The sequence below is a fragment of the Phoca vitulina genome, unplaced genomic scaffold (genome assembly GCF_004348235.1).
Source record: "Phoca vitulina isolate PV1807 unplaced genomic scaffold, GSC_HSeal_1.0 scaffold15, whole genome shotgun sequence".
Classification (NCBI taxonomy): Eukaryota; Metazoa; Chordata; class Mammalia; order Carnivora; family Phocidae; genus Phoca; species Phoca vitulina.
Genome location: NW_022589718.1, coordinates 39,248,064 through 39,268,936, shown reverse-complemented (window position 1 = coordinate 39,268,936; position 20,873 = coordinate 39,248,064). Strand labels below are relative to the sequence as shown.

Sequence of the window (20,873 nt, the reverse complement as noted above, 5' to 3'; positions counted from 1 at the left end):
GGGCAGGGGGAAGAGGAGGGTCCCGGAGGGAGAGGCTGGGGCAGGGGTGGGGCGGGTCCTGGGCAGAAAGTGAACTGTAAAGAAACCACAGATGCGGGGCGCCTGGGTGGCTCAGCTGTTAAGCGTCTGCCTTCGGCTCAGGTCATGGTCCCAGGGTCCTGGGATCGAACCCCGCATCGGGCTCCCTGCTCCACGGGAAGCCTGCTTCTCCCTCTCCCACTCCCCCTGCTTGTGTTCCCTCTCTCGCTGTCTTTCTCTCTGTCAAATAAATAAATAAAAATCTTAAAAAAAAAAAAAAAAAGAAACCACAGATGCCACGCTGGGGGGATGTGGGTGTGGTTTATGGTTTTGTGGCCAGAGGTGGGTGTGCAGGGGTGCACGTCAGCAGTGGAGTGGAAACCACACTCTGACCCCTCTACCTCCGAAGGCAGAGGCCCACGTGGTGCCTGCACTTTAAAAATACGAAGCCGGGCCTCGACTTCTGTCAAGAGCCCTCGGTCTGGGCTGTGGGGCCGGGTTCTCGCCCTGCGAAGCAGAGGGCCAGCACGTGGGGTTTGTTCAGTCCCGGTGTGGCGTCTCGAGGGCTGAGGGCTTGATCCACGTGCCCCCCCCAGCGTCCCCGAGCTTGCCGTGGCCTGTGGGCGGGGACACACCCGCGGCCTGCCCTCCCTTCTGAGCCAGCGAGCCGGGGTGTCTGCACGGTCAGTGACAGGAGGGCGCAGCCGCCTCCAGGGAGACCCTAGTGATTGGAAAGGCACAGCACGTTTTAGGGCCAGGGCTGCCCTGGGAGGGACCAGAGAGGAGGAAGGCATGTTGCCCGGTTGCCTTGGTGACACCGGCCACGTGGCATGCATCCGAAGCTGTGCCGCAGAGCTCGCTCCCCTGCCGTGCGTGACCCTCGGCTCCCTGTGTGCCGATGGAGGGGAGGCCCCCCGCCCCCCGTCGCAGAGACCGGCCGGCTGCCCACCCACATCCGCTCTGCTCCTGGACAGCAGCTGGAGACCGTCGGCTAGACCCCCACGGTCTGCGTCCATGGTCTGCATCCGGGTGCTGGGCTGGTAACAGGTGGTCCGCAGCGCCCGCAGACGGTGACCGGGACCGAGGGCGTCCAGGCCAGCCCCCTGTAACGGAGCAAGGCCGGCCGTGTGGCCGCAGGGCCTGGGAGCCCCGCGTGGGGTTTGTCCTGTTCCCTGTCATGGTGCACTGAGTGTTGAGCCCCGTACAGGTTTTCAGTCAAGGAGATTTGGTTGTCCCTGTGATGAGACCCAGATGGCTTCTCGGGGCAGCGAGGCTCCCGAAGCCGCGCTGGAGGGCGGTGAAGATGCGTTCACGAGACTGCGGTCTGTGCGCCAGGAGCGCTGAGAGTCAGCCCTGCCTTCCTTCCACTCGTGCAGACAGCCGAAACATTTAGCACGTACGAGTATTTAGTGACCCGGCCAGAAACGCACGTGTATGCTTAGGTTTGGTTTTGAAATCAGAGTCAGCCCTAACAGTTGAGGACGAGGACCGTGGTGGCCCTCCGTCCGCCCGAGCCCTGCTCCCCTTCCTCCCCTGTCCCGCCTCGCTGCGCCTGCTGGGACACTCTGGCCTGGGTGACCCGGCAGCGCTGACCGCGGGGTGACCGTGAGGCCCTGCGGTCCTGAGCGCCCAGGCAGGACGGCCCGTCTCTGGGAGGCGTGGGGTGGGGAGGCCCCGGCGAGAGATGACCTGTGAGTTCTTGGCGTCTGGGCGGCACGTCCACGACGGCCACAGAGGACCTCTGGTCCAGCGTGTCCATCTCACACGCGGTACCACCAGTGTGTGCACACGGTTCACGGAAACGCTCCACCAGCTTCAGCTTGTCCGCGTGCTAACCCTTTGCCTGCTTGTCCCCAAAGCTGAGATCACTTGATGACTAACACGGCTCACGCCCTTAGCAGGGAGCCTCTGTGGGTGAAGGCTGCCCGCCTGCCGCGGCCGGCTGGCTTCTGGGGTGCGTGGGGCTCCTCCCGCGGGGCTGCTTCCCGGAGGCTCCAAGGCGGTGGCCGCCTGCAGAGTAGTTGCTCGTGTGGGGAGACTTGGGGAGCTCCCGAAGCTGTCCTGGTTTAAATACCGCAGATGCCGGGCACACCATCCCCCTCCAGCTTCAGGGTGGTACCAAGGTGGGTGGGAAGGCACACCGTCCCTGGGTGCACACGAGGAACGCAAGATGGGAGAGGCTTCTGGGTTCTCCCAGAGGGACTCCTGAGTCCCCGGTGGCGAGATTCGATGAGGAAGATACAGCCTGGCCCCTGGCGTTTAGTGGTCTCTGCCTCCTGAGACACGTGCTTTATTACGTGGCACGCGGGAGCTCCGTGGCAGGAACACGTTTGCAGGGCAGGCACCAATGTCAGAATCTCAGCATGCTCAGGCTGGAGCCCACCTCCCTGCTCACGTCGTGAACACTTAGAGCAGCGTCCCTCCAGAGGGGACGGCCCTGCTGTCCTTGTGCTCACGCGCTGGTGCCATGCTCGGCTTACCGGGCTCAGGACTGCACGTGTGAGGGGCTGAGTCAGGTTAGATGCTGCCCTCCCCAGCTCAAGGCAGCTCAGACCTCTGTGCGCACAGAAATATGCTGTATGTGTGTTTAAAAAACAGAAGTGGGATATCGTGTGCACTCTTACGCGACGTTCTTTTATTTTTTTTTAAGATTTTATTTATTTATTTGACAGAGAGAGACACAGCGAGAGAGGGAACACAAGCAGGGGGAGTGGGAGAGGGAGAAGCAGGCTTCCCGCCGAGCAGGGAGCCCGATGCGGGGCTCGATCCCAGGACCCTGGGATCATGACCCGAGCCGAAGGCAGACGCTTAACGACTGAGCCACCCAGGCGCCCCCTTACGTGACATTCTTGAGAAGACAAAACAGAAAGGTTGGAGAAGAGACCAGTGGTTGCTGGATGGGACTGGGGGTGGCAGGGTGGACAGGTCGGGTCTTTGGGGGTGAAGGTGCTGTTCTGTGGCCCATACCTGCCCCTGTTAAAATTCAAAGTCCATGTACCCAAGGTAAAAGGGTCGGTTTTACTGTATGACAATTTAAAAAAATAACTAAAAACTAGATGTGAGCAAATTGATGGAGTTCATGTAGCAGGAGTAATTTTATCACAAGGGTGAGCTCATGGAGTCTGTCATCAGAAGTTTATAAATGAAAGCAAATGTGTGTGGTGTTCACTACAGATGTTTTAGATTATGTGCACATACTGTTAAGGAAAAACAAATTTGATAAATGGATAATCATTGAACAGCTTGCTCCCTTTTTTTTAATGGAACTTCATGAAAATACTTGATATGCAGTTAATCATACAATTTGTCTAGATGAGTCCTAAAAATCGGGCCTGGTGGATGCATAAAGATCCAAGTAAAAATGCCTTTAATGGCGTTTCTGCAAAATTACTCATTGTTATCCTACTCCGTGGTGAAGCAGTGAGTGTGGTTAGATGGATACCCATCTGAAGTATTTGTGTTGGAAATATAACTTCGTTTTTAACACAGATGTACCAGGGGAGGATGGAATAAGCCGCATACTTGGCTGGGCCCCATGCACGATGAAAACGCAGGGCGCCTTGCTCACCACTGTTGAGAATTCTGAGACCGCAACCGCAGAGACTGACAGGAGCCAGGAGGCTTGGTTTCTCCTTGGCCAGCCCTGAAAACCGTCCCAGCGGTCACATGTACTGACTTTTTATCTTATCTTAACAGTATGTTTGTCCCTTAAAATAGTTTTAGCTAATAACACGCATATTTGCTTTTCACTTGCCAACTGCCGATGACGGACCCAGCACGGCCTAGTGCTGAGTTCTAAGGGCGACGTCTACTTTACTCACACCCGGGTTGAGGCCCGAGAAGCCGCCTTGTGGAAACAGACTCCAGGAGGCTCACCTTGTTCGACGTGGATGAATCTGCTCTGCTCCCTGGGTTTGCTGGGCGCTGGTGGGGGGGTGGGGTGCGGCTGAGGCCGTCTGTTTCCATGGACACAGAGGAAGAGGGGGCTGTGACTGCATGTCCTTTAAAGGGGGGGCTCTGAGATGGATTCTGCATTGGGATCCTGCCTGCGTGTCAGCGTGGGGCCTCAGCGTCCTCACCGGGAGAATGGGGGATGGGGCATAGTCCTGTGGGGGGGGAGGGGAATGAGGAACTATTCCCCCCCACACAGAGAGGTGGCCCCGAGTCGGGGATGGGGCTCTTCCCTGGCCCATCACTGTCCTCCTCTGTGTTCTCTTGTCCTTTAGAGAAAGGGCACTGGGGAGCTCATTTTGTTGTTGGATGACCCTGGCCATTGGAAATCTGGTTTAGGTTAAATGCCATTCCTAGACAGCTCTTACTAACCGCAATGACATCAACAATGCGTTAAAAACACAAGCGACAAAATGTCAGTCAAACCCAAAGTGTGAGAGGTTCTGTGACCTAATGTACCAGCCGTGGTCCAGGAGTTCAGGTCCTGGAAGACAGGCGCTCATGGAGTCAAGGAGACCAGCAGCCAAGCGCGTGCGGGGCCGTGGGTTGGGTCTGGGAGCAGAGGATGAGCTCGGGAGGGAAGCTGGGACACTCGAATAGGGCTTGCAGGTCAGTGAACAGTGTCGTGTCCACGTGACTTCGTGGGTTTGACGACGGTGCTGTGGTTCTCTGAGATTTTAACGTCACGGGACGCGGTGTGAAGGGCACACACGGGGGGAGCTCTGAATCTTTTCTGTAAGTCTGAAGTCGTTCCAAAATGAGAAGTTAGAAAAGGAAGAACCACTAAATGCTTGAAGAGATCCACTTTTTAGAAATTTTCAGTCGCCTGGCATTTTAATGCTGGTGCTGTGGCCCCTCTTGGGTCGGCACAAACGTGGCTTTCAGTTGGTGCTGTTTGCTGCTTCTCCTGCAGACCAGGTCTACGTGGGGCCCGGGCAGCTGTCCCAAGACTTACAGAACCTGCTGCATGACCTGAACATCGTCGGTCAGATCTCCCAGCTCATCGGGAACCTTAGAGGAAACTACCAGGTAACCAGCGGGGCCCCAGGACGTAGAATTCTGTTTCCGCGTCCTAGACCGCCGTCAGTGTGTGGCCGTGCCTCCGGGTTCTACCAGAAGTGAGAATCAGGTGATTTTGAGAACCAGTCTGATGGTGTGTTTTCTCCCGTTTCAGGCAGGGGGTTGGGGGTGAAGCTGTTCTGGGGTCACTTCATTTGCGTGCGGCCCGAGCCCCAGGGGTGTCTGTTTGGGACGCACTGTGAGAGCTACAGTCTCCTCGAGGGTTTGTGCGCCAGCCTCGCTGTCCTCCTCCCTGGGGGTGGCCCTGCCTTATCAGTGCCTTCACCGCACGTGCGTGTTCCCTTCGCAGAACTTAAACCAGTCCGTGGCCCACGATTGGACGTCGGGTTTACAAAGGCTCATTTTGAAGAAGGAAGAGGACATCCGCGCGGCAGATTGCTGCCGAATCCAGCTGCAGCTCCCGGGGAAGCAGGACAAGTCAGTGGTGACTTTGCAAGGCAGCCTTCCTGGGCAGGGCTGAGGACGGCTGTCGCGGAGCAGTCGTGGCCACCGGGCGGGATGGGCAGAGTTCGCCCTGTGATCCCACGGTGTGTAAACCGGACGCCTCTCGTTCCTCCTGGCAGGTCGGGGCGGCCCACGTTCTTCACTGCTGTGTTCAATACCTTCACCCCTGCCATCAAAGAGTCTTGGATCAACAACCTGCAGATGGCCAAGCTCGCCCTGGGTAAGAGCAGCGTGACCTCAGCTCCGTGAGGTCTGTGCAGATGAGCGCGGGTCCTCGTCCTCTGCTTTTCTCCGTGACGGTGAAGTCCGTGCCTGGGAGAGGGCATCACAAGAAAGACCTTGACAGTAGATTTCGTTTGCCTGAAAGGATGTTTCTAGTTTTGTTTTTTTAAAGATTTATTTATTTGAGAGAGAGACAGAGTGAGTGAGCAGAAGGAGAGGGAGACAGACAGACTCCCGCTGAGTGGGGAGCCCGATGTGGGGCTTGATCCCAGGACCCCTAGATTATGACCTGAGCCGAAATCAAGAGTCAGGTGCTCAACCGACTGAGCCACCCAGGTGCCCTGAAAGAATGTTTTTTAAACAGGAAAAATGAATGCCAGCACGAGTGATTTTTTTTTTAAGATTTTATTTATTTATTTAGAGAGCTGGGAGAGAGGGAGGGAGACGCAGACTCCACGCTGAGCAGGGAGCCCGACGCGGGGCTCCATCTCACAACCTCAGCCGAAATTGAGTGGGACGCTTAACCCACTGAGCCAACTGGGTGCCCCCCACCCCCCAGCAGGAATGATTTTGAAGATACCTATATTATAATTCAGAGATTGTAAGAAAAATAAGCCCTCACTTTTATTATACGCACACGTTGACATCGGCTGAGACTGCACACGAGCAGAACAGCCCTGTGGGTCTGTGGCTGGGTGTGTGGCCCGTGCGCCAGGAGGCCCCGCCCCGCAGAGGGGACGTCCTGCTTCCCTCCCTCACCTGGGGAAACGTATAGGTGGCCCTGAGGTGTCACCGGAGATCCTGCCTGCGTGGGAAGGGAGTCGTGTGCTTCGGTCAGAGACGAGGGGACTTGATTATTTTCTTGCTCCTCTGCTTGCAGCCTTGCGGTCTGTTGAGCCGAGAATCAGACCAGTATGTGTGCACGTACGTCGTTTACACACGGGTGTTACTCAGAACGCACTGTGATACCGTGTGCACGTGTGCTGTTCTGAGACGCGGGCAGTCTGCTAAGTGAAAACGAAATACAGAGAAGCAGGCCGAGCTGCTGCTCAGCCCGCAGGGAGCCGCGGTTAGCGGGGACGGAGAGCCTTCCCGCCGCCGCCCGGGCTTCCGCGGGCTCTCCTCTCTCCCCCCCAACGATTCCCTGGTTTGTCAGGGCAGACTCTTACCTGCATCGGCAAGCCAGAAACGGCCCCTCTCTGATGAGAGAGCCCGAACCTGAAAATAAGCTTCCTTTCATCCGTTCACAGCCGAGATTGACAACTTGCTCTATAGCAAAATGTCTCTTCACTTCCTCGCGCTTTTTAAAAAGTTAATTAATTAGAGAGAGCGCACACATGCGGGAATGGGAGCATAAGCAGGGGGGAGGAGCAGAGAGAGAAGTAGACCCTCTGCAGAGCAGGGAGCCCGATGCGGGACTCGATCCAGGACCCCGGGATCACGACCTGAGCCGAAGGCAGACGCTCCACTGACTGAGCCCCCCAGGCGCCCCTACCTCACGCTTTTTTACCCCGTAGTATTCTACCATGTTAAAACATCTCAGCTGCTTTGAAAAAAAAGAAAAATAGTGCTAGGTGCTTTAGGAGGACTTTCTCAGCCCTTCACATTCGTGCAGTCGCGGGGAGCAAACAGGAAAACGACACGCTTTTCAGAATAAAGCAGTGAACATACAGGCCTTCCTTTAAGAAAAGACGGTGCTGTGTTCCAGAAGCAGTATTTAGCCTGCAGGCCGGTGTAGAATATCACGTCTGAGTCTGGGGCCCGCAGGGCCGTGTGGAGGCTGCTGGTGGCTCAGCGCTGCCCTTCCCCGTTTCTCGTTCACATGCCCGCAGAGGAGGAGAACCACATGGGCTGGTTCTGCGTGGAAGATGATGGGAATCAGATCAAGAAGGAAAGACACCCTCTCCTCGTGGGACACATGCCAGTGACGGTGGCCAAGCAGCAGGAGTTCAAGGTGATGGGGGGACCTGGAGATGGGGTCCACTGTTCACGGAGACAGTCCCTGCTTGTCCAGTTGGGGGCAAAGTCCCATGTTGTTTCCCCAGGTCAACCAGTTACCATTTCTCTGCAGGTATTTATTTAGGAATTAAGATTGCTAGACTATGAAGCTGAAAGCCTGCTTTTCTGCCCGGTGGCCGTCCCGGTGCTGGGGGGTCCCCGCTGCACCTGGTGCATTCTGCCCAGCGGCCATCCCGGTGCTGGGGGGTCCCCGCTGCGCCTGGTGCATTCTGCCCGGCGGCCGTCCCGGTGCTGGGGGGTCCCCGCTGCACCTGATGCATTCTGCCTGGCGGCCGTCCAGGTGCTGAGGGGTCCCCGCTGCACCTGATGCATTCTGCCTGGCAGCCGTCCAGGTGCTGGGGGTCCTCACTGTGCCTGGTGCATTCTGCCTGGCAGCCGTCCAGGTGCTGGGGGTCCTCACTGTGCCTGGTGCATTCTGCCCGGCGGCCGTCCAGGTGCTGGGGGTTCCCCGCTGCTTCTGGTGCATTCTGCCCAGCGGCCATCCCGGTGCTGAGGGGTCCCCGCTGTGCCTGGTGCATTCTGCCCGGCGGCCGTCCAGGTGCTGAGGGGTCCCCGCTGTGCCTGGTGCATTCTGCCTGGCAGCCGTCCAGGTGCTGGGGGTTCCCCGCTGCACCTGGTGCATTCTGCCCGGCGGCCATCCCGGTGCTGGGGGGTCCCCGCTCTACCTGGTGCATTCTGCCCGGCGGCCGTCCAGGTGCTGGGGGTTCCCCGCTGTACCTGATGCATTCTGCCCAGTGGCCATCCCGGTGCTGGGGGGTCCCCGCTGCACCTGGTGCATTCTGCCCAGCGGCTGTCTGCGTACTGGGGGTCCCCGCTGCTTCTGGTGCATTCTGTCCGGTGGCCGTCCAGGTGCTGGGCGGTCCCCGCTGCACCTGGTGCATTCTGCCCAGTGGCCATCCTGGTGCTGGGGGTCCTCACCGTGCCTGCCCAGCGGCTGTCTGCGTGCTGGGGGTCCCTGCTGCACCTGGTGCGTTCCAGGCATTGTTAGTTACATGAGGGCACCCGCCTCAGGTCTGCCTGCTCTCCTGCCCTTTGCCTGGCCGTATTCAGTGTCCACAGTGGGTCACAGAGGCCTCGTGTTTGCCTGGAGTACTGTGCCCTGTCTTTGCTAAAGCAGGCCCCTGCCATGTGGCGATTTATCAGCGTTCCCATTCTGTTTGAGACAGATGCTCCTACTTTTCCTTCCTGGGCTCTGGCTGACACTCAGCCCTGGAGCTCCTGGGAAGGCAGGCAGGTGGGCAGGGGGAGGAGGTGCGGTGTGTGCGCCTTCCCGCCGCACCCAGGGAGTGGCAGCCACCTCAGCACTGTGCCCCATGAGGGACGTTGGCGGTGCGTGCCGGGGTCTGAAGATGTAAGAGTGAACACTAACGTTTGTCTCTAAAAAGCTGGTTTCTGAGACTTGCACCTTCATCTGTTCTTTTCCCCGTCTTAATCTTTAACCAGTAATAAGCTGCAGTTTTTGTGACTAAATGTCAGTAGTCTGTTACCCACTCAAGATACTGTGTCACCAGGATGCCTCCCGGTCCCGTTTTAAATGTGGGTGTTTGATTTTATTCCCCATTAGATCGAATGTGCCGCTTACAATCCTGAACCTTGCTTGAATAATGAGGCTCAGCCGGATTCGCTGTCCACGGCGCACGGCTTCCTGTGGGTAAGACGCGCTGTGTGTCTATAATGTGGGTTCCTGAGGGGTCCGTGGTTAGTGTGGGTTTGAGAGGTTCAAACGCAGAACTTGCCGTTGGTCGCCGCATGTCCCGGGCTGTGTTTATACACATGGAAGTCACAAACCACAAGAGAGGACTGAACGCTTTCGGAAAAGGTGTTCAAGTCTCAGGAATTAAAATGTTTCTGTCTTTTTTTTTTTTTCATCTAAAGTTTTACCAGCTTAGATTCAGCCCAGAGACAACCAATTTAGCTAATGTGAAAGTAATTTAAATATTTCTTCAATTTGGGTGGTTAAATTGCATGGGGTTTTTTACCCCCTTCCAAGACATTGCTGGCTTTTTACACTGGAAACTTTGCAATTAAAATTAATTTGTTCCAAATGAAATACTGCATTTGAATTACGCTGCCATCGCAATGGGCCTTTCCGACACTCAGCCCTGGAGTTTCCGGTTCTTGCAAACGGGAGACGATCCTTGTGCACTGTGTTTTGAGGTCTCCTGGGGTGCCCCCCAGACCTGCTCCCCGATGGGTGCCCTGCTGTCCTCCGGCACCGCACCCTGACCACCTCCTCCAGGCGCCCTGCCCTCAGGTGACCTCTCTACCTTCCCACAGCCCCAGCCTCTGGGTGGTCGGTGCTCCTCCCTGAGCGTCGAGAAGGAGCAGGCCAAGTAACTGGGCCGTCCTGTGCACCCAGCTGTGAAGGACTGGATGGGCTTATTTCCCTAAGGTTTTTGAATTTTAGCAGAGAAGTTTTCCCATCACTCGGACCGTAGTTGGTGCCTCATTCCCTCTCCTGCTTGCATCCCCACCCCTGCTCGCCCCGCCAGCCTGAGCAGGGCTTGGAGGTTTGCACCCTTCCCCTGGAAGGCTGTCAAAGCAGGACGCTTCTTTGTGGCATGGAAACGCTTTGGTACGAGTATGGGGGGTGGACGATGTTGCCAAAGCTGGCCCAGAGGAAATGGGAGCTGGGAGCCTCAGTGCCCGCCCCACCCCCCGGGCCGGCTTTCCCTCCAGGACCCTGAGAGCTCTGTCCTGTTGATTCTTCCGTTAACAAGATGTGACTCTTTCCCACTGAAAAAACAATTGGACTTCAAGTCGGGAACGAAGCTTGTGGGGTGTCCAGTGACCCGGCAGGTAGGTGCGCGGGGGTGCCCGCAGCCCGCCAGCGTCCCAGGGCCACGGCACAGCGCCTCGGGCTCACGCTGGTGACCACGCTGGGAGGCGCTCTGACGCGCCCTCTTTTAAGGCCTTGTTTCCCCGGGTGAGCATGTGTGACGCGGGGGTTAGTTTGACCGGTTCTCACCTGCTCTAAGCCTTCGCACGGTGCCCGAGCCGGCCGCCACACTGCGGTTTCTCAGGGATAGAAATAGGAACTGAAAACAAAACCAGAACCAAAACTGGGCTCTCGTTCCGAAAATTAAAAGGGAAAGTAACCGCATACGTCGGAAAGGAAAGGCGGGCTCTGCCAGCAGCTGGTGTGAACAGCTCTCGATTCTGTGAAGTGTGTTGGTTCCCGGGCGACACGCATTCTCCCGGTGGCCACGGAGGTCGGGTCGGTGTGCTGTGGAAGCTCCAGGCACTCCTCTCCCCCCGCCAGATCGGAAGCTGCACCAGCCAGATGGGCCAGATTGCCATCGTCTCGTTTCAAAACTCCAACCCCAAAGTCATTGAGTGCTTCAACGTGGAGTCTCGAATCCTGTGCATGGTGTTCATCCCCGCGGAGGAGCGGCCCGCGGAGCCCGAGACCACGGCTGGGAGGGCGCCGGGCGTGCCCACCGTCTGCCTGGGGACCGAGGAGGGGAGGTGAGCCCCGCGCTGCTCCACGAGGAGGAGCTCGACGAGCTGGGTCGGTCAGTCACCCCCCGTCTGTTAGGGGTTACGCCACGCGGCGGGATCGGCTCGGTCGCCGCCCGCCCGTGGGAATGACCGCGGGAAACCCCCAAGGAGGAATGGCGACTGCAGGGAACGTCCCAGTTCTGCCTGGCGGCTTCCCCTGACCTGTCTCTTCTTGGTCCTGCTTTTACAAGCAGCTGACCGCTCACGTTTGGAGTATAAGGGGGCCTGGTCCGTGCCGCACGGGCACTCAACCCCGCCACCGTTCAGAGGCGCTTTACGGTGGTTTTCCTGATGTGAGCTCACTAGGAAGAAGTAATCTCTTCCACAGTTTCTCCTTCACAATACGGGACGAGATCGGGCGGCAGCAGAGTGCGCGTGTGGGGCGGGGCTGGCGTTGCTGGGCACGCTCGTGTGGGCCCTGCCGCCGGAGCGCACGCCCGCCCGACACGCGCACTAACTGGCTCTTGTCTCTCTCGAAGCATTTCCGTTTATAAGAGCAGTCAGGACTCCAAGAAGGTGCGTCTACAGCACTTCTTCACCCCGGACAGGTCCACGGTCCTGAGCCTCGCCTGCACGCCCCACAGCCTATACGCCGGCCTGGTCAACGGCGCCGTGGCCGTCTACGCGAAAGCAGAAGGTAATTGTGTCTGCACTGTGTGCGGCACGTCTACACGTCCAGTCTCGTGGCGGTTTCTGGGGGTTTGCTGTGGACGGAGCTGCATGTTCCTGGGTCACGTCCCCACGAGCGTCTGTCACCGCGCGTCCCAAGGCACGTGCAGCCTGCTCAACCCCAAGAGGACGGTGCGAAGCGCGAGCACCCCCAGCCGCCCCCAGCCCCACGGGTGGGAAGTGGTTTCAGACACGGGTCTCCCGGCCCACGCCTCCCCGTTCCACAAAGTGCTGAGGTCCGTGTGCGTCCTTCTCCCGACGGCTGAGACCCCGGCCCCCTCGCTGCCCCTGCCCTCACTCAGGGCCGCGAGGCTTTGTCTTTTTGGGTGGAGGGGACCGCAGGCTGCCCGCGTGAGTGGCTGGACCAGGTCTGCGCCCAACGGTCAGGACCACCTGGATGCATGTGCTGGCCGTCGTCCCTCCCGCTGAGGCTCCTCCTGTCTCGGGCTTGGCCCAGGCTTCCGGTGGGTTCCGGGGACACCAGAGGGTCACAGTGCGGGTCTGCAGCCTCCTGGGGCACATGGGTGTCTCCGGCGCGGGCACTGGGCCGCGGATCCTGGCGGTGGAGGCGGGGAGCCATCCCGCCACTCTGCCTCCTGCCTCACCCGCGGCTGCAGATGGGAGCAAGTCCCACTTCTCCCACCCGGGGACGAACAGTTCACCGAGGGTCCACAGCGCTCAGGGTGCCCGGGGGGCACTGCGAGGTGCTGGGTCTGAGCCTTCCGCAGGGAGGAGGTGGAGCCGAGCCTGAGGGGCGCCCGTCACTGTCCAGGGGCAAGGGAGCCCTGCCTGCACACCCAGGGATAGAGAGCTGGGAAGGGCGGGAAGCCTGTGCGCCGCCGAGACCCGGGAGCACCCGGGTTTAGGGCCCGGCCAGCAGGTGTGCCCCGTGGAGGGAGCACTGTGGCTCAGACGCGTGGTTTCTGTGTGGGCTCAGCTGTATTTAGAATGAAGTAGGCGTTGCTTTAGGTGCAGGTGGATATTTATCGTGGCATCGCTCTGTGTTTCTTTCCCCACTGTCTCTGGCTTGGGTGGTGCATTCACGGTGTGCGTTCTGCTGCTCTGGCGGAGATGGACTTCCGTGGGAATTGCTAACATCTGGAAGTCTGAAAGTACCATGATTTCAGTTCCGTCTCCTGAGCTTCCTAAATTGATTTGGGATATTGATGTCTATTTCTCCCAGTGCAATGAATTTATTCAGGGTTTATATTTATTTAATTTGGGGCTGGTGAAACCTTCTCTCTTTCCCCCAGCTTTACTGAGACATAATTCACATATAACACGGCGCACGTTTAAGGTTTGGACCCGCGTATGCGCTGCAGAACCATCGCCGCTGCGTTAGCTAACCCCCGCCTCCCGTCACGTACGTACCGTTTCTCTTCCGTGGTAAGAGCACTTCGGATCCTCTCTCTTACACCTGGGACGCTCATGACGCAGTGTTGTGGATCTCGGGTCTGTGCGGTGCGTTCGGTCCCCAGGACTCACCCTCTGGCTGCCAGTGTGTACCTTTAAGCACCATCTCCCCCAACCCGCGCCCCATCCTCTATGGCCTCCCCTCTGTATTTCTGCGAGCTGGAGGTTTTTAGCTTCCATATGTGAGTGAGATCATGTGGTATTCGTCTTTTTCTGTCTCACTTACCTCACGTAGCATAATGCCCTCAAGGTTCATCCATGTCCTTACAAGCGGTAGGGTTTCCTTGTTTTTCATGGTGAATAATATTCCACAGCACATCTCTACCCAGTCAACCATCGATGGACACTGAGAGCTTCTCCCTGTGCTGCGGATTGTGAATAATGCTGCGGCAAACATGGGGGTGCATCTACCTTTTCTAACTGGTGTTTTCATTTCCTTCGGATCAGTCCCCAGGAGTGGGATTGCTGGGTCGGAGGGTGGCTCTATTTTTATCTCTTGAGGAACCTCACGCTATTCTCCAGAGTGGCTGCTCAGTTTACGTTCCCACCGACGGTGCCCACGGGCTCCCTTTCCTCCATGTTCTCACCAACCCTTGTTACCTCTTGTCTTTTTGAGGACGGCCATTCCCACAAGTGTGCCGTTTCTCTGCTGCTGAGCACTGTTGAGCACGCGTTCATGTGTGCACCCGTGGGCCGTCGTGTGCACCCGGGGGCCGTCACGTGTGCACCCGTGGGCCGTCTGAATGTCGTCTTTGGAGACAGGTCTCTTCTCGCAGTTGTGTTCTCCGAGGTGGGAGACTTGCCTGGCTGGAGGCCACCGCCCTTGCACCACTTCTCAGCCAAGCACTGTTGCAAGTCTTTGGCTTTTTAGGGAGCTTGAAATCTGGAATTCTGTAGGAAATTAGTGTCAGCTCAAAATGTAATCCTTATGTAGTGGGGCCCCACTGTGGTTGGGCAGCCTGGTTGAGTACTCAGGTCTAGAGTGCAAACTCCAGAGAGGGGCTGTCCCTAGGCAGGTGGACTGTCAGCTGGAGCTGACGCCCACAGCCCAGTGCCCAGTGGTGTGCCCTCCCTGCCACCCCCAGGGGATTTTGTGCAAGGGCCCAGAGCCCAGGATCTGCAGAAAGAGTAACTTAGGTGCTCAGAGAACAAAGTTCAATTGTTAGAAGTTAATCCTTAAGCAAAATAACATGTCTGCAGCAGATTTCTTGCTTCAGAGGACTCGGCAGTGGCCATGTGACGGCCATCCGAGGACGCAGACACCATGGGGCAGTCAGGTGGAGCGCGCATCCTCGGCCCTGCACTCTCAGGCCCTTGTGTGTGTTGGGGAGAATTGTATCTCCACCCCAAACTGCTGTCATCCCATCGGAAGTGAAGACTGCAGGGCTTCGTAGGGTTGTGAGTCCTGGATGAAAAAGCCTGTGTGCTTGTGTGTGTGCACATGTGACCACGTGTGGGTGCATGTAGGACTGTGCGCGTGCATGTGTGTGCACGTGGGACTGCGTGTGTGCATACGTGTGTGTGCACGTGGGACTGCGTGTGTGCATACGTGTGTGTGCACGTGGGACTGTGTGTGTATACGTGTGTGTGCACGTGGGACTGTGTGTGCATACGTGTGTGTGCACGTGGGTCTGCTTACATGTACACGTGCATGTGTGGCTGCATGCGTGTGCATGTGTGGCTGTGTGCACGTGTGACTGTGTGTGTGCGTGTGCTTAACCGCACAATGATACCCCGGTTTCGGTGCAGATCTTACATGTGAACGGCAGGTCCGTATCCACTGGAACCGATCATTGTCCGGCAGCATCTTTTGGCCTAATTGCAGCATAAAAGCACTTCCACTACAGTTGAATCGTAACTTGAAAGTAAGCTACAAAGTTCAAAACTCGGCTAGGCGCCTCTTGGTGTCTGCACACCTCGGCTAAGACAGGTCCTCATAAACAGGGTTTGGATGAAAAGGTTCAGTGGTTCAAGTATAAACCCAGCAGCAAGCACTCGGTTTGGAGCCAAGACCTCGCCCCCTTCCTTGAGCAGAGCGCTTTATTTGGTTAGGATCAGAGGCGTTGGCGGACTAACAGTTATAGTTGTGTTCTTAGGCAGCGTGGCTTAATTAATGGTTACTTTGAAAATCTAAGAGTGTATTTTAATGTTTCACAGGGTAATTACACAGTCACTTTGAAAACGTATGTGAAGTCTTGCTTTAAATATTTTTTATTGCCATCCCGGTTGCCTGTTGACTCACACTTCATATAAAGTGTGACAAACCTCATCAGTAGGTCTTTGGAAATATTTTCAAAGCAAAATATTTCATCCCTGCCTGTGCCGAGGAATGGAGCGAGTTTGTGAGAAGTGAGGGAAGCCCCTTCCCCCGGTTCTGACTTTTTTTTTTAATGCACTAAAGACGTGGTGGGTCCTGACAACACAGTCTGTGGCCAGGGGTGTCTCAAAGGGAAGAGCCGGTCGCGGGGAAATGTAAGCCTCGTCGCACGCTGATGCGGATATAGAACCTTGTCCTGACGCCCGAGCCGTCCCGTGTGCTGTCGTTGTAGATGAGAGGACTCACCGCGCACCTGCGTGCCGGGCACGGCGCTGAGCTCTTTGATCGCTTGGTCGCGCCTCATGCTCTCACGCAGCCCCGGGGCCGCGTGGTGGTATTGTCCCCACGTTACAGGGAAGAAAGCCGAGACGCAGGGTGAATGATTCATACCAGGTGGCCGGACTGGGCTCAGAACGTTGCTCCGTTACTGAGTTAGGTTGCCTCATGGACATGGTGCCAACTCCGCGAGCTCTGGACACCCAGACCCAGGTGTCAGCCTCACAATTACCAATGGTATTTTGCTTGTTATTTATAACAGACAGGTCTGTGGGGTGCCTGTCTGGTTTGGTTGGTAGAGCCTGTGACTCTTGATCCCGGGGTCATGAGTTCCAGCCCCACGATGGGTGTAGACCTTACTTAAAAAAAAAGACAAGCATAAAATGATCTGTGATCCTTTCCCCCAGGCCCTGTGCACGGATAACTGAATCTGAATGAAAGTAAAATTTTTTTTTAAGATGGATCCTGGAATTCTGAACCTCAGAAAGTGATAAAATTAGGCGTCCTGCCAGTTAGAAGTCTCGTCATGACGGAGGACACGCTGTGGGCAGCTTCTGGAGGCCAGGTGTTCACAATCAGCACCGAGACCCACACGACAGAGGTAAGTCGTTCTAAGTGAGTCCTGGCATGAAGAGATGCGTTTCTAGAACCCGCCCCACTTAAGCTCCAGTGCTGGCGGTCAGGGAGCCCTGGCCTGTGGTGGGGCAGGCAGCCTCTCACCCATGGCCCTCCCAGATCTGTCTGTGAAAGGCAAGATTAACTGGATAATTCAGCTGACCGTCGTGTAGCCATGTGTCTGTGGAAGAATTATTCATCGTTTACCTGCTAATTAACACAAACACACTACTTTAAAAAATGTATTTAGTATGAACATAATAGAGAGTCTTCGAGGACACGGGGAAAATTGGCCCCAGGTCAGGTGGCCCTTCCAGTCAGTGCAACACTTGGATTATTCAGTGAAGGATCAGGAGACAGCCCGCCATGTGGAAATGTGGAGCCGTGCCCCAGGCCCTGGGTCTTTTCCCTCCTAAACGTTCCAGATGGAGGTAATTTTAAAACATAAACAAAGTCACAAACTTAGATAGAAAGCAGTAGAATGTTCGCATTACTCTGCAGTGGGGGAGATTTCCTAAGCATGACACATGCTCTGAGGTTGCCATAATAAAGAAAACAATGAACGTGGTCAAGTTTTAGAACCTTTTTTGTTCACATTTAATAAGTGTGTTTGTACAGAAAGAAAGTTTTGTAAATGACAAATGGAGAAAATACCGTCCATCTCTGTGACCAAGAGTTAATGTCCTTAATAGAAAAGGAGTTCTTACGAAACTTGAGGAAAAAGAAGCCAAGCTGTCCGTGACCATTCCTTGCCTCCCCTCTAAGTAAATTCAGATACCAATGGTACTGTTTTCAGCCAATGGAATGAATCACGTCACGACTAAAAATTCCTCCGACCATCACATGAAAGGTAGTAGAGAAAGGAACCCGTTCGGGGAGGGATCACCTTGATCTCCGCGAGCGCGCTGTGGGCACGTTGCCGTGACTGGTGTGAACCTCCGCAAGCTTGTGAGAAGCTCTAGTCATTATGGACTCCTGAAAATGTTTGTCCAGACCGTCCTTAGGAAGGATGATCCGTTCAGCAGATAGGGATCTTCAGCCACGCTGCCAGTGCTCACGGAGACGCGTTTTAAGACCTGCGTGAAGCCTGCTCGGGGGCTTGGTGGCAGGTTCTGTGATCTTAGAAGATGGGGTGTCAGCCTCCGGCCCGGGGCTCCTCCACGTGCCAGAGCGCGGGCGGACCGCGGTCGGGGGAGCGGGCAGTCCGTGCGGACGTGGGCAGATGGCCTCAGACTGCACGAGCCGGCTGCGGGGGCCGTGGGGGGTGCGCCCTGGGCAGGTCACCGTGCGGCAGCCAGACCCGCGGGGCGCAGCACCTCCCGTTGGACCACAGACGGCTCTTCTGGGTTTTGTCCTGGATGTGCTTCACCGGCATCCTGCAAGACGGAAAGGCAGCCGGTCGTGGCTCTGGCCACGCAGACTGTGGGCGGGAAGACCGGAATCGTGGCTGTGATGCCACGAACACAGCGCCGACAGAGCAGTCTAAGTTACTCCCGCCTGAGAGCCCGCACGGGGCCGGGCTGTCCGGGCGGAGCAGGGATCCCTGGAAGGGAGGGAGCGGAGCACCTCAGGCGGGAGAACGGCGTGGGCGAGCCCGGCGGCGTGGTGGGCGGTGTGGTGGGCACAGGTGCGGGCAGGACCCCGGGGAGCCGGGGCTTCTCTCCCCGGGCCTGTGAGTCCTCGCAGGGGGCCCGTCGGCGTCACCGTGCTGGAGGCGTCCCACGGAAGGCAGAGCGTCTGGCTGGCTTCCTTGGGGCGCGTGTGTCCTTCCTGCCGGGACGCCCCCCGCCGCGGGCGATGGCGAGCCGCTGAGGGATTTAATGTGCAGATGTTCTGACCTTCCTGGTCCCTGAAGGTCGGTTTGCCGGCAGTTGAGGGGGCTGCTGCCGGAGACCACCCACATGGAGGAGCCAGTCGGGCGGACCCCACGGGACCCGCGGGCCTGCGGAGGGTGCGGCTCCGGGAAGAAGCGCACGGCAGTGGTCATGGTCAGTGCGCGACCCCAGCACCCCACGCTCCCGTGGCGCTTAGAGAGCACGGAGGCTGTGACGTGACCGATAAGACAGGGGACGGACGACGAACAGCAGGGAATGAATCACTTGCCGGAAAGCAGTGAAAGGTGGACGTGGCCCAGGAGCACTGCTGGGAACATTCTAGAAATAGTTCTGGGCCCGGGCCTGCTGGATTCGATCGAGGGCCAGCAACCTGTGCTGTGGTGACGTGTGGCGGTGACTGTGGGCAGTGCCGGCCTGTCCTCGCAGGGGGAGGGGGAGCGTGCAGGGGTGCCTGCCCGTCTCCCGCGGCCCGTCCTCTGCCGCCCTGCGGCCGTGGGGTGTAGTTAACCCTCCGCTGCCTGCAGCCCTCGCGTCGGGAATTCTGTACTGGTTCCCGAGAGACAAAACGGAACTTCCTTCCCCGAGAAGCCTGCAGAAGGGTGAAGCCTCATCTGTCCCCGTGATGGCCGTGGAGTGGGGTGTCCAGGCCAGCTCGGAACGTGGGGGCCCCGCGCCCTGTCTGGGCTCCTCGGGGCGCAGGTGGACAAGGGCTCTGCCGCCAACTGGTGGAAATGCCCGTGTTCACTCTCCGCTCGGCTCACGGAGTGCCATGCAGGGCGCGGGGCGGGTGAGGGGTGAAGCCCGGCGACCCCTTTCTGTGTGGGGTGGGCACACAAGACGTGTGAACACGGCCTCCTCGGTGGGTGATGGGCTCTGAAACCTCCCCCCTGTTCCATGATGTTGGGGAACAGCCCTGAGATCAGAGAGGCAAGCCCATCTCGCTTCCTGCCGGTTGGAGGATCGTGCAGGATTTGATCTGCCGCAGAGCTCAGGGGCTGCTTGAAGATGCCGTGTCTTCACACCGACTCTGCAGGCTTCACCCCTGCACGCCCCTTCTCCAGACCTGTCAGGGGTGCTGCCCGCTGCCCGCCCGGGGCTCCCCGTCTGGACTGCAGCCAAGTTAGAAAATTCCCCTGTCACGGGTCCGCATGGAGCAGGGTCGGCGGGACCGGGCCAAGGGGCAGAGCTCGGCCAGATGCTCGGGAAAGAAGGACCTGGTCCCGCAGAGAAGTAGCAGGTGGCCTTCGGGGACCAGGCCAGGCGTGGGTGCAGACCCAGAGCCCCGCGGGCAGCCCCCGAGGGCTTGGAGCAGTGGGGTCCGGCAGGCCTTCACAGGGCTCGCCCGAGGCTGGGGCGTGGGCCTGCATTCCCTGCTCAGGGTTTGGGGAAGGGGCTGCCGGCTCCACACCGGTGTCCCAGGGAGCTGGCTGGCCTTCACGTTCCCAGACCTTCCCGCTCCCCGCTCCTGTGTCGCTCTCGCTTTCCCGCGCTCGCCAACCTGCCAGTGACCGTTGGGACCCACCGCGGCGGTGGGTAGGCCTTCCAGCAGGCTCTTGGGGTTCACGGTCACTGGGAAGTACTGTGAATACTGCTTGGGAGCGGGAACGAGGGCAGTTTGATTGCTACTGTGTGTCTTGCCGACACGGAGGTCCCTGTGGTTTTGGAGTAGTGGCCCCCTCGCTGTAGGTCCTTGGGGGTCACGCTGAGCCCCTCTGGAGTGCCGGCTGGCCACTCGCGGCCAGGACAGCCGTACGACCTGGGGGCTAAGATGTGGTGCAGGGGGCCAGCAGCAGCGGGCAGTGACCTGGCGGCAAGGCCCCAGCTGCAGCCAGAGCCCTGTGCATCGCTTCTCCTTTATTTCCCCAGAACCAGCTCGAGGCCCACCAGGAAGAAGGCATGGTGGTCTCCCACATGGTCATTGCCGGTGTGGGGATCTGGATCGCCTTCACCTCCGGGTCCACACTTCGCCTCTTTCACACCGAGACACTCAAGCATCTGCAGGACATCAACATAGCCACCCCCATTCACCATATGCTGCCAGGTAATTGGATCCGGACGGGGAAGGTCCTGAGGGAGAAGGTGGGGGGTGTGGAGGGCAGGCGCGGCCCCTTCCAGGCAAGGACACAGGAGCGAGTCTGTGCGTTAGCATAGAGCCAAATGAGAGCACGGTTTTTATAGCTCAGAAACCCGTGACCGTAGACGTTGCTTGTAGTTGAGCCTCATAAGACCAGACCGTGGGAGCAAGGACCTGAACTTGAAGAACAGAGAGGAGGAAAAGAGTCACTTTTTAGTAGAGAGGGCTCTCGGGGGAAGCCAGAGACGCAGCATCTGAGCTGGGAGCCCACCAGGCACAGAGTGGGAAGGGTGCCCCCAGCAGAGGGGATAAAACAGGAAAAGGTGCAGAAATGGGACTGTGGGGACAGCAGGTAGCTAGTGTGTGTGCACGTGGCTAGTGTGTGCATACGTGTGGAGCTGATGTGGGTCTATGCATGGAGCTAGTGTGTGTGCATGTG

At 57.8% G+C, this 20,873-nt stretch overlaps 1 protein-coding gene across 6 annotated transcripts in view; it reads left to right on the top strand.

Moving 5' to 3' along the window:
• ARHGEF10 (Rho guanine nucleotide exchange factor 10) overlaps positions 1-20,873 on the top strand; it is a 106,836-nt gene that overhangs the window by 75,358 nt on the left and 10,605 nt on the right. For 5 of the 6 annotated variants that reach the window (XM_032413739.1, XM_032413741.1, XM_032413740.1 and 2 more), the window contains 9 exons: positions 4,883-4,998; positions 5,339-5,466; positions 5,613-5,713; positions 7,548-7,669; positions 9,299-9,385; positions 10,997-11,202; positions 11,715-11,872; positions 16,369-16,511; positions 20,227-20,401. In XM_032413739.1, the coding sequence (XP_032269630.1) occupies positions 4,883-4,998; positions 5,339-5,466; positions 5,613-5,713; positions 7,548-7,669; positions 9,299-9,385; positions 10,997-11,202; positions 11,715-11,872; positions 16,369-16,511; positions 20,227-20,401 (1,236 nt within the window). The remainder of the gene's footprint in view (positions 1-4,882; positions 4,999-5,338; positions 5,467-5,612; positions 5,714-7,547; positions 7,670-9,298; positions 9,386-10,996; positions 11,203-11,714; positions 11,873-16,368; positions 16,512-20,226; positions 20,402-20,873) is intronic. The other variant, XM_032413742.1, reaches the window with a different exon arrangement.